Source organism: Mytilus californianus, unplaced genomic scaffold (assembly GCF_021869535.1).
Source record: "Mytilus californianus isolate M0D057914Y unplaced genomic scaffold, xbMytCali1.0.p SCAF_5, whole genome shotgun sequence".
In the NCBI taxonomy this organism is placed as follows: Eukaryota; Metazoa; Mollusca; class Bivalvia; order Mytilida; family Mytilidae; genus Mytilus; species Mytilus californianus.
This window is the reverse complement of record NW_026262701.1, coordinates 23,679,564-23,692,485: the sequence shown is the minus strand read 5'-3', so window position 1 is coordinate 23,692,485 and position 12,922 is coordinate 23,679,564. Positions and strand designations below refer to the sequence as shown.

Genomic DNA, 12,922 nt, shown 5'->3' with positions numbered 1-12,922 from the left:
TCTAAAAGAAGACATTTGTATGCATTTCCCATAGGGTCCTATGTTAAACTAAGTCCCCCGCTGGCGGCCATCTTGGATGATGGATCCGCTACAAAGTAACAACACTCGGTCAGGACCTCATAAGAAACATTCATGCCATGTTTGGTTTCATTCCATTCAGTGGTTCTCTAAAAGAAGACATTTGTATGCATTTCCCATAGGGTCCTATGTTAAACTAAGTCCCCCGCTGGCGGCCATCTTGGATGATGGATCCGCTACAAAGTAACAACACTTGGTCAGCACCTCATAAGGAACATTCATGCCATGTTTGGTTTCATTTCATTCAGTGGTTCTCTAGAAGAAGTTCAAAATGTAAAAAGTTAACGCCGACGACGGACGACGGACGCCAAGTGATGATAAAAGCTCACTTGGCCCTTTGGGCCAGGTGAGCTAAAAATGAGGTCAAGGTCAGATGACACCTGCCAGTTGGACATGTACACCTTATAATCCTCCCATACAGATATACTAGACCTATTGCTTATAGTATCTGAGATATGGACTTGACCACCAAAACTTAACCTTGTTCACTGATCCATGAAATGAGGTTGAGGTCAAGTGAAAACTGTCTGACGGGCATGAGGACCTTGCAAGGTACGCAAAAACAAAATACAGTTATCCTATTACTCATAATAAGAGAGAAATTAACATTACAATAAAGTGCTTCGCTGCGCGCAGCTGGATACGACCGCAGAGGTCCAACCCTGAACAGTTGGGGCAAAAATGGACACAATATTCGCGCTTGATACAGGTCTGAATTTGGATTGTAATTAAATATTCGACGCAGAATAACTGTAGTCAAAGAACTTAGAATTGGTTATATTATATGAATTTATATTCAATTTTTTGCTTTTGTGCAATACACCATTGTTGCGTATTGACCTCCCCCTCCCCTTTATTTTGCAAAAAAAAAATATTTGAAGAAATTTTCTTTTTAATTTCTGAAATCTGAAATGAGAAAATCCTAACCATCCCTTTGTGGTATGGAAACTTGTGGTATAATTTCAGAGAGATTCATACACCGTTCCACAAGTTATTGTCTGGAAACTAGAAAAATGCTTATTTGGGCCCTTTTTAGGCCTTTAATTCCTTAACTGTTGGTACCATAACCCCTAAAATCAATCCCAACCTTCCTTTTGTGGTATTGAACCTTATGGTAAAATTTCATAGAGATCCATTTACTTAAACTAAAGTTATTGTGCGAAAACCAATGTGTCTTCGAACGACGACGACGCCAACGTCATACCAATATACGACCGCAAAAAATTTTTGCGGTCGTATTAAAACTCTTTACTTTTTTTTCAAGTAGTCACTGAACCATGAAAATGAGGCTAAGGACATTGGACATGTGACAGACGGAAACTTCGTAACATAAGGCATCTACATACAAAGTATGAAGCATCCAGGTCTTCCACCTTCTAAAATATAAAAGCTTTGAAGAAGTTAGTTAACGCCGCCACCGCCGGATCACCATTCCTATGTCGAGCTTTCTGCGACAAAAGTCGCAGGCTCGACAAAAAACCTTGTCCCCCCTTTTTTGCCCCTAATTCATGAACGGTTTGGGCCATAATCCCCAAAGTCAATCCCAACCTTCCCTTTGTTGTATGGAACCTTGTGGTACAATTTCATAGAGATCCATACACTTATACACAAGTTATTGTCCAGAAACTAGAAAAATTCGTAAGGGTTCCGCGGAACCCAGTGTCTCGCCTACTTTTTCTGTTAATCGCAGGCTCAACAAAAATGAGGACGTAAATCAATAAAAATATTGCTCTTGATGCTATCTTTTGATTGTAAGAAGCTTCTGTCCAAGTTTGGTAAAAATCCAGGATAGTTTATGAATCTAATAAATGTTTCAAAACTTTAACTGCAGACTGAATGTAATGTTAACTGGAAGAAAACAAAATTTCCTTCTAGATACTAGCATTTGATCATAAACAAGCTTCCGTCCAAGTTTGGTACAAATCCAAAATAGTATAAGAAAGTTATTAAAATTTTAAAAACTTTAACCACAGAGTGAATGTGTTGTTTCTTGGCAGAAAATCTAAGTCCATTTAAAAGTAAAATAATAAAAAAATGAATATATTTTTTTACAAAATTTCCTTCTAGATACTAGCTTTTGATCATAAACAAGCTTCTGTCCAAGTTTGGTACAAATCCAAAATAGTATAAGAAAGTTATTAAAATTTTAAAAACTTTAACCACAGATTGAATGTGTTGTTTCCTGGCAGAAAATCTAAGTCCATTTAAAAGTAAAATAAGGAAAAAATGGATTTATTTTTTTACAAAATTTACTTCTGGATACTATCTTATGATCATAAACAAGCTTCTGTCCAAGTTTGGTACAAACCCAGGATAGTTTAAGAAAGTTATTAAAATTTTAAAAACTTTAACCACAGAGTGAATGTAATATTTCCCGGCAGAAAAACTAAGTCCATTTATAAGTAAAATACAGAAAAAATGGAATTTTATTTTTACAAAATTTACTTCTGGATACTATCTTATGATCATAAACAAGCTTCTGTCCAAGTTTGGTAGAAATACAGGATAGTTTAAGAAAGTTATTAAAATTTGAAAAACTTGAACCACAGAGTGAATATTTGTGGACGCCGCCGACGACAACGACGACGACGCCGACGGAATGTAGGATCGCTATGTCTCGCTTTTTCGACTAAAGTCGAAGGCTCGACAAAAATTCCTTTTTTGGTCCCTTTTTGACCCCTAATTCCCAAACAGTTGAGACCATAACCCCTAAAATCAATCCCAACTTTCCTTTTGTGCTATTGAACCTTGACGTTAAATTTCATAGAGATCCATTTACTTGTACTAAAGTTATTGTCCGGAAACCAAATGTCTTCGGACGACGACGATAGCAATATACGAACGCAATTTTTTTGAGGTCGTATAAAATCTCACGGTTCATTGATCTGTTAATCACAGAATAATAAGAAAATAATATAAAATTTTTTTATGATTATGATGAAGCTTATGTCCAAGTTTAGTGAAATTCAATGAATATAAAAATAAGGAGATGTGGTAGGATTGCCAATGAGACAACTATCCACCAGAGTTCAAATGAAGTGGATGCAAGCAGTTATAGGGTATCGTACGGCCTTAAACAATACGGAAAACCCATACAGTATAGTCGGCTATGAAAAGCCCCGACATTGAAAATGAAACAATACAAACGAAAAAACGACATAATTTACAACAAAACATATACGGGTGCGGGATTTTCTCGCGGTGTTGAAGATCCATTGGTGGCCTTGGGTTGTTTTCTGCTCTTTGGTCTGGTTGTTGTCTCTTTGACACATTCCCCATTTCCATTCTCAATTTTATCTCTAAATTATGAAGAAACTTTTGTCCAAGGTTCGTAAAATTTCATGAATGTTCGAAAAAGTTGCTGATGTCCAAAATACTTGAACCACAATCTGAACCTTAATATTGACGTTACCAAAGCCATGGCGAAGGAGTGTAAGATCACTATAGCCTTCGTGGTGATGAGAATTCCTAATAACACGTGTGTTTAAACTGCAAAATCAACCCGGAGTTGTAAAAATAACATAACTGCTATATATTTAGTCGGTAATTTGGTGGACTGTTGCGTTTACAAGTGCAACAACTAACGAATAGTTCAATCGAATTCACTTATTTTCAACATTAAATAAAAGCTCGATCTAAAAACAAGAACGAAATAGGAATAAAAAAACCAAACTTGTTCGTTCGGACAACGGACATCTAGGTAAACGAATTAAAACGTTTATTCAAGCGCACTTTAAACGACACAAGTTGATCAATTAAAGGCAGCAGTATGTTCAAATAGGGCCTATTAGGAGGAACATATAGGGGAAAAAGTACATATTGCAAACAAAGAGAGTTGCTACGCATAGCTTTAACTTTTAAAATATGTATAATATTTGTATAATTTTGTAATGAAATTAAAGTTTAAGGACCTAGGACAAGTGTTGAACCCTTGCTGAATGATAGAATGTTTATGAAATTGAAGGCATATTTTGACTGTTGGCTCAAATCAGTAGTACCGGTTGTTTTGTACTTCAGAGTCTAATGTGCTCTTAAATGCAAGAAAAAATGTATGTTGAATCACTACCGTAGCAGCGGGGGGAAAAGGGGGGACAAATAGTGATCCCCGAGCAATTTTGTGAAAAAATTAAAAAGGACAATGACTGACTTTCAGACTAATTAATTCGACTATAGAAGTGTTTTTTTTTTTACTGCTTGTCACTTTCAAAAGCCCCCTTCCCCACTTTTCAGTCTACTCCTACGCCACAGTGATTTTTTTTTAGCACAAACTATGCTAAGGTATTGTTTTACATACGACTGTCACTGTTTTTAAGGTAAATACAAAATGGCTATGAATGCTTGAAAGTGCAGAAACATCGTCGTGCAGTTATTTCCGCAATACTTGAAAACGTTATATTCAATATAGTCATAATTTGGAACATATAAATGATGGACACGTCTTCATTTGCCTCGAATTTTATGCCCCGCAGATAATTTGCACGTTATTGATTTTTTCGCGAATTTGAAAACGTTGCAAAATCAACGCATTACATTGGAGTGTTTACTATTGCATTGTGTGCCCTTAAATGCGATGATCTTGTAGAGTGAGCGCAACACACTTGTCACATTAACCAATACTCTTACTCTCGGAGAGGTCCATACACAACCATCTTTTTAAAGTAACAGCTTCAAATTTAGCACCTACATCCAAGTTAACCTCCCTTTAGTACTTATTGATAATTAGATTTCGATATGAATATGCACGAAATATTTTCCACTGGTTATTAAGCAAGCACATTTCAATCAGACAATTGGCCAACTTCAACAGCAGTGTTGGTTGGAATTTTTATCAAACGGAAAATACAATCAGATGTTGCATTTTTAGTAATACGCAGAATAGTAGTCGAGATGAACCAGATGAATTATGGCCGCAATCAGCAAGCTAAAATTTTAAACAACATGACATTATGATAGATGCAAAGTTTGGTCCTGTGGTTCAGAGAATAATGAATATAACTTACTTTTAGCGATGTCATGAATTTTTGACAAGATGAGCTAAAACAAACAAATGAATGAAAACTCACTTGCCCAACTTGGCAAATAATTTCTGTCTCTTTACCCAATGTTCTCAACTCACCACACCAAGCATTTTCACATACTTATTACCACGAATCTAGCAAGATAATGTGTCACAAATACGATATTTCCTACACACAGATATAATAACACTTATTCTTAAAACAGCTTTCATACACACCCCCACTTCTTTTCTTGGCGATACCAACAAGCTGCTGTCCTTAATCACACCTTTTTCCTTTTCAACAGCTTACTCTATTCTCTGATTTTGCTTTTTCGTCTCGACACTTTCTGTTCGGTTTCCTTGCACCTAAAGCTAATCCTGCCAGTAGAACTTGCAAAACCACTTCCCAAATTCTCTTACCAATATCAATTATTTTACCTTCACTTGACTCCGATCATTAAGCCTTCCTTACTCAAATAGGGACTTTATATGGGAATATCCAAACATTCAGTTTTCCATCATTTTGTTTCTGTTAAAAAATATCTCACCTATTCTAAATTTTTACACCAATAGTCCTCCCAAAAATAAACAATTACATATCCCCAAATAAAATGTAAAATTATTTTAACAATGCTCCCCATCCTCAGACACCTTCACTATCAATTTAAACTTTGAAATGTTTCACTTTTCAGAATCACATATCTTTCCTCTTTACACCCTTTTTTACACACCTAATTGTTGATCATTGTTCCCCTCTTTATTCAAATTCTACTGCAAGCAATTCATAACATAACTCATTTTCCCCATGTTCCTTCAAACACTGCTTATATATAACTGACTAACTTCATCCACTAGTAAATGTTGCTCACTCTTATTACCAAAAAAACTTTGTCAAAACTCTTAAAGGTAAGTTACATTACCAAATTTTAGCTAGAGTAATATATCTTTTTGACAACTCCAAACTGGAAGATATTCTATTCTGATATTTCTTAATGTGGGCCTTTATACTAGTTATTCTTTTTATTAACTAATAGCAGATATTAAAGACAGTATGATAGCAGATATTAATGACAATATGATGAAGTCAGGGGGACAGCCAACTTGCTAGCAATCGACTGCTGACCAAAAAATAAGTGAAGACAATTTCTGTTGAATTCATTTGAAATAAAAACAAGAGTTCACATGCTGAAATGTCTTGCCTTCTTTACAGCTCATAACTGTATTTTATGTATTGCATATATATTGACTTGTTGCATATATTATCTGTGAAAGGGACCTAACCACGAAAACTTAATAATGAACAATGCACAATGACAAGAGTGAACACGCTGAAATGTCTCGCCTTCTTTACTTATCATTGATATTATGTTGATAGTCCTAAATATAAAGCTTTATTACAACTGTCACATAAACTTAACATTAACCAAGTAAACTAAACATTGACCAATGAACCATGAAAATGAGGTCAAGGTCAGATGAACCATGCTAGGCAGGCATGTACAGCTAACAATTCTTCCATACAACAAATATAGTTGACCTATTGCTTATAGTTTAAGAAAAACAGACCAAAACACAAAAACTTAACACTGAGCAATGAACCTTGAAAATGAGGTCAAGGTAAAAAAAAAACCTGCATGACTGACAAATACTGGTAGATCATAAAATATTTCCATACACCAAATATAGTTGAACTATTGCATACAGTATTAGAAAAAAGACCAAAACTCAAAAACTTAACTTTGACCACTGAACCATGAAAATGAGGTCAAGGTCAGATGACACCTGCCAGTTGGACATGTACACCTTACAGTCCTTCCATACACCGAATATACTAGAACTATTACTTATAGTATCTGAGATATGGACTTAACCACCAAAACTTAACCTTGTTCACTGATCCATGAAATGAGGTTGAGGTCAAGTGAAAACTGTCTGACGGGCATGAGGACCTTGCAAGGTACGCACATACCAAATATAGTTATCCTATTACTTATAATAAGAGAGAATTTAACATTACAAAAAATGTTAATTTTTTTTTCAAGTAGTCACTGCATAGGCGGATCCAGGGGGGGCCCCGGGCCCCCCCTTTTGTGGGAAAAATTTGGTTGATTATATAGGGAATCACTGAAGCATGACGGGAGCAGGCCCCCCTTAGGTCAGTCAGCGGGCCCCCCCTTATGAAAAGTTCTGGATCCGCCACTGCACTGAACCATGAAAATTCTATAATATAAAGTTTTTAAGAAGTTAGCTAACGCCGCCGCCGGATCACTATCCCTATGTCGAGCTTTCTGCAACAAAAGTCGCAGGCTCGACAAAAATGACTTCAAAGTCTGTTGAACCCTCATACACCAAATATAGTTGCTCTAGTGTTTATAGTACATGAAAATCATACTTAACAATAACAAGTTATTGTCGAAAAATAAACCATGAAAATAAGGTCAAGGTCAGATGAACTCTGCAAGATGGACATGTACACTATACAATCATTCTATACACAAAATATATTTGAACTTATAATTATAGTATCTGGGAGACTTATATTTAACAAATGAACCATGTCATACAGATATATAGTTGACCTATTGCTTATAGTATCTGAGAAAGGGACTGAACCACAAAAACTTTATGGTGACCAATGAAACAGGAAAATGAGGTCAAGGTTTGACGAGCCCTGCTAGATGGACTTGTACACCTTAGTCATTCCACACACCAAATATAGTTGACCTATTGCTTAAAGTATCTAAGAAAGGGACTGAGCCACAAAAAACTTTATGGTGACCAATGAACCAGGAAAATGAGGTCAAGGTTTGATGAGCCCTGCCAGATGGACATGTACACCTTACAATCATTTCATACGCCAGATATAATTAACCTATTGCTAATAGTATTTAAGAAACAAACCTTACCATGAAAACATAATGTTGACCAATCATCCATGACAATGAGTTCATGGTCAGATGAACATTGCCTGATGAACCTGGACACCTTACAATCATTACATACACCAAATATAGTTGACCCGTCGCATATTATCTTAGGAAAGGACCTCACCACAAAAACTGATTCATGAAATGAGGACAATGTCATTAGAACTATATTTGATTGACTTGTATATCTTTCAAGGATTGTACATGTATATACCAAATATAGTTTTCCTATTACTCAAAATAAGTCAGAAAATAATGTGATAAATATACTATACAGTTTACAGTTGCTGAACCATGAAAATGAGACCAAAGAAAATGAACATAAGCAAGACAGACACATCAGAACATATGGCATCTGTAAACAAGATACAAAGTATCCAGGTATTCTACCTTCTAATATATAAAGTTTTATACAAGTAAGGTCACAGTCAGATCAACATGTTTCCCATACTGTTGCAGGTAGGACAAAAGGTCATATGGCATACATTAGAACAGGTATAAACTATCACTATGTTCAAGAATTTTCCAATTTGTGAGATAAATGAGTTCTCATTCAACAATTTCATCACAATCTTACTTCTATCATTCACTGTCACATCATTTCATTGGTGGTATTTAATGTTGAAAATTCAGTTCGTCCTTTTCAACTCAAAATAATTGATCATCACATTACAACAAATACACACTGGTCTTTTAATACACTAACATATAACATGTTTAAGACACTAACAACATCTTATTCACAACAAACACTTTTTGATGACTCCATTCATGTCAATATTTTTTCTCTGTGCCAGGTCTGTTCTTTACTTTCCATGTTCAATGTTACAAACTCTTCTCGCGTATCACACTTTTCTGAACCATCAACTTGCTAGTTTTGATAACTAATATTTAACTCGTTTAACATCTCTAATTTGTCTAAACCAACAGTATTTTTCTTCACTATCTCAAGTTCAAATAAAGACCTCATCACTGTCTTCGCTTACTTCAGCTCTCATTGTATTCCAAGCTATGTACACTTTTTTCATCCAAATGTTTTATATGCATGCATTTATTGCAGTGACAAATTTTCAATTCATTTAATTGTTGTGGTTTTCATGTTATAATAGGCTTCTTTGTAGAAAATTAAAGAGTTGAAATTTTCATTACAGGAATTTAAAATAAACAATTATTATGTAACATTTAACTTTTTTCCACTCCATTGTTTTCACATAAAGAATTTAAAGGTTTGACATGATTAAGAGTAGTTCTTTTTTAGATGATTTTTTTGCATATGATATCATTCTTTATTTTTTAATTTCTGGAAAATTATAGAATCAAAGTTTATGAAAATTTGTTTTTTGTTTTTTTTTTTAATCTGAAATCACTAATACTTATTCCAGAGGTGGGATATTTTAAGTACAATTTGAATTTTTGTATCAATGAAGTATTTACAAAAAAAAGGAAAATGTAGTAATTTGACACTGAATTGCAAAAAATGTAAAAACTTAATTCCAACCACTACTGCGACTACTACTGCTGCCCCCGCCCCACCCACTGTATCCTCCTGTCTGACTCGTACTGTAGGTTCCACTGGAACTGCCTGTGTCATATCCTGTTGAAGTCCCCCAACCACTGTAAGATCTGTTGCTGTCTGACTTTGAACCAAGCGTTCCTCCATATCCAGGACCCAAATCAGCACCCCCTGCATTCTGTGAAGGCATACCACCCCACCCTCCTTGTGCCTGTCCAGAAAGGACAGCCTGTGCCGCAGCCAACATGGCAGAGTTTAAAAAATTCATTCCATTCATTCCAACTGGCTCATTTATTCCAGTCATAGGTTGATCTCTGTGGTCATCTCTGGACTTCCTCATACGACCATCTCTTTCTCTACGGTCATATCTTTCCCTTTCTCTATCCCTATCATCCCTTCTATAATCCCTCCCCCGATCACCCCTATGGTCACCCCTGTCCCGTCTATGATCGTCTCTATCTCCACGCTCCCTATCTCTGGATGGTGTCTTTGGGTCAGCAATACTGACATGGACACTGCAACCTTTGATAATATGGTCCTCTCCACACAATGCAGTTGCAACATCTGGTTCTCCAAATGTTACAAATCCAAAGGCTCTAAAAGGTTTGGGTATAAAAGCATCTACTACAGAACCAAACTTAGAGAAATATTGATGAAGATCATCTGTGTTGATGCCTTCTGATATTCTTGCCACAAATATCTTCCTGGACTGTGTCTGTTGTCCTGCCTCCTGTAACAAGAAAATCATTTTATGGATAAGTATTAGTTGGGATGACAACATTCTGACAAGTCTCTCTAATAATCAGACCACAAAAACAACATAAATACATGTGCCTTCTACACATTACATTGTGGTCTCCTCTAATCAGAAGGTAACCCATCATAAAAATGAAAATACCATCAACTTCACTGTGTTTACATCAAGATAGGAGATTCTGGTTGATGTTATAACTTTGATATAATGGTTGGTCACTTTGTACAAAATGCATCTTATCACCTTTATATGGAAGGAATATCTGCCATAATTATACATTTCTTAATTTGTAAAATGCAATTTCTTAATTTTTAAATAAAATTTCTAATTTATAACATGTTTTTTTTCCATCCGTTACATGAATTTCTACCCGTACATTTCATGATTTGTGAAATGTAACTTCTTAATGTGTAATTGCAATTAATTAATTTGTGAACATATTTTCTTCATTCATTACATGAAATTCTACATTCCTTAATTTGTGAAATGATATTTCTGTATTTGTTCAATTAAATTTCTTCATTCTAAATCTTCTGAAATTATAAATTTCTTAATTTGTAAAATAGAATTTCTAGGTTTGTATAGGAGGTATAATTGTTTTTCAATCAAAATATAAAAAAAACTCTCTATCTGCATGATCTGTGAAATGTAAATTCTTGGTTTGAGTCACATTTTTTGGAAAGTGTGTCAATTTAATTGTTACTGTTTCATAAAGTTTCTATCTATCTATTATAGTTTAAAAACTAGAGGCTCTCAAGAGCCTGTGTCGCTCACCTGTATTTACTGATGCTTTGGAAATCATGTACCGGTAAAATAAGGTTAAAATCATAATTAATAGTATTAGATATTAGATATTATAATGATATCTAAGATAATAACAAATAAAATGCTTCGCTGGGGCGCAGCTTGATACGACCGCAGAGGTCGAACCCTGAACAGTTGGGGCAAGTATGGACACAACATTCAAGCTTGATACAGCTCTGAATTTGGATTTTTATTAAATATTTGACACAGCATAGGTTTCTGACACAGAAAGAATGTGGTCTAAGAACTTGAATTTTTTTAATTTACCTATTATGGTCCAATGTCCAAAATCAAAATACATGGTTAGATTCAGCATATCAAAGAACCCCATATATTCAATTTTTGTTAAAATCAAACAAAGTTTAATTTTGGACCCCAACTTGGACAAACTTGAAAACTGGGCCCATAATCAAAAATCTAAACACATGTTTAGATTCAGCATATCAAAGAACCCCAAGAATTCAATTTTTGCTAAAATCAAACTAAGTTTAATTTTGGACCCTTTGGACCTTAATGTAGACCAATTTAAAAAACGGGACTTAAAATTAAAAATCTAAATACACGGTTAGATTTGGAATATCAAAGAACCCCAATAATTCAATTTTTGATGAAATCAAAAAAAGTTTAATTTTGGACCCCAACTTGGACCAACTTGAAAACTGGGCCAATAATCAAAAATCTAAACACATGTTTAGATTCAGCATATCAAAGAACCCCAAGAATTCAATTTTTGTTAAAATCAAACTAAGTTTAATTTTGGACCCTTTGGACCTCAATGAAGACCAATTTAAAAAACGGGACCCAAATTAAAAATACGGTTAGATTTGGCATATCAAAGAACCCCAATAATTCAATTTTCGATGAAATCAAACAAAGTTTCATTTTGGACCCTTTTGACCTCAATATGAACCAATTTGATAGCGGGGCCTACAAATAAAAAATCTAAATACATGGTTAGATTCAGCATATCAAAGAACCTCATATATTCAATTTTTGTTGAAATCAAACAAAGTTTAATTTTGGACCCCAATTTGGACCAACTTGAACACTGGGCCCATAATCAAAAATCTAAATACATGTTTAGATTCAGCATATCAAAGAACCCCATATATTCAATTTTTGTTGAAATCAAACAAAGTTTAAATAATGGACCCTATCTTGGACCAACTTGAAAACTGGGCCCATAATCAAAAATCTAAACACATGTTTAGATTCAGCAAATCAAAGAACCCCAAGAATTCAATTTTTGTCAAAATCAAACTAAGTTTAATTTTGGACCCTTTGGACCTCAATGTAGACCAATTTAAAAAACAGGACCCAAAATTAAAAACCTAAATACACGGTTAAATTTGGAATATCAAAGAACCCCAATAATTCAATTTTAGATGAAATCAAACAAAGTTTAATTTTGGACCCTTTTGACCTCAATATGAACCAATTAGATAACGGGGTCCACAAATAAAAAATCTAAATACATGGTTAGATTCAGCATATCAAAGAACCCCATATATTCAATTTTTGTTGAAATCAAACAAAGTTTAATTTTGGACCCCAATTTGGACCAACTTGAAAACTGGGCCAAAAATCAAAAATCTAAATACATGTTTAGATTCAGCATATCAAAGAACCTCATATATTCAATTTTTGCTAAAATCAAACAAAGTTTAATTTTGGACCCTTTGGACATTAATGTAGACCAATTTGAAAACTGGACACAAAATTAAAAATCTAAATACACTGTTAGATTCGGCATAACAAATAAATAAATGTGATCAAAGATTTTACAAATCTAATGCGCCATACTGTGCAATTAAAGATTACTTCTTGAAATTTTTCAATATTTGAAA

The 12,922-nt window shown here is 34.5% G+C and overlaps 1 protein-coding gene across 1 annotated transcript in view; it reads right to left on the bottom strand.

Annotated features, from left to right (window-relative positions):
* Nucleotides 1-8,678: 8,678 nt before the first annotated feature.
* LOC127703047 (TAR DNA-binding protein 43-like) overlaps nt 8,679-12,922 on the bottom strand; it is a 29,363-nt gene continuing 25,119 nt past the window's right edge. The window contains exon 4 of the mRNA XM_052207439.1: nt 8,679-10,247. Within this exon, the coding sequence (XP_052063399.1) occupies nt 9,492-10,247 (756 nt within the window). The 3' untranslated portion in view covers nt 8,679-9,491. The remainder of the gene's footprint in view (nt 10,248-12,922) is intronic.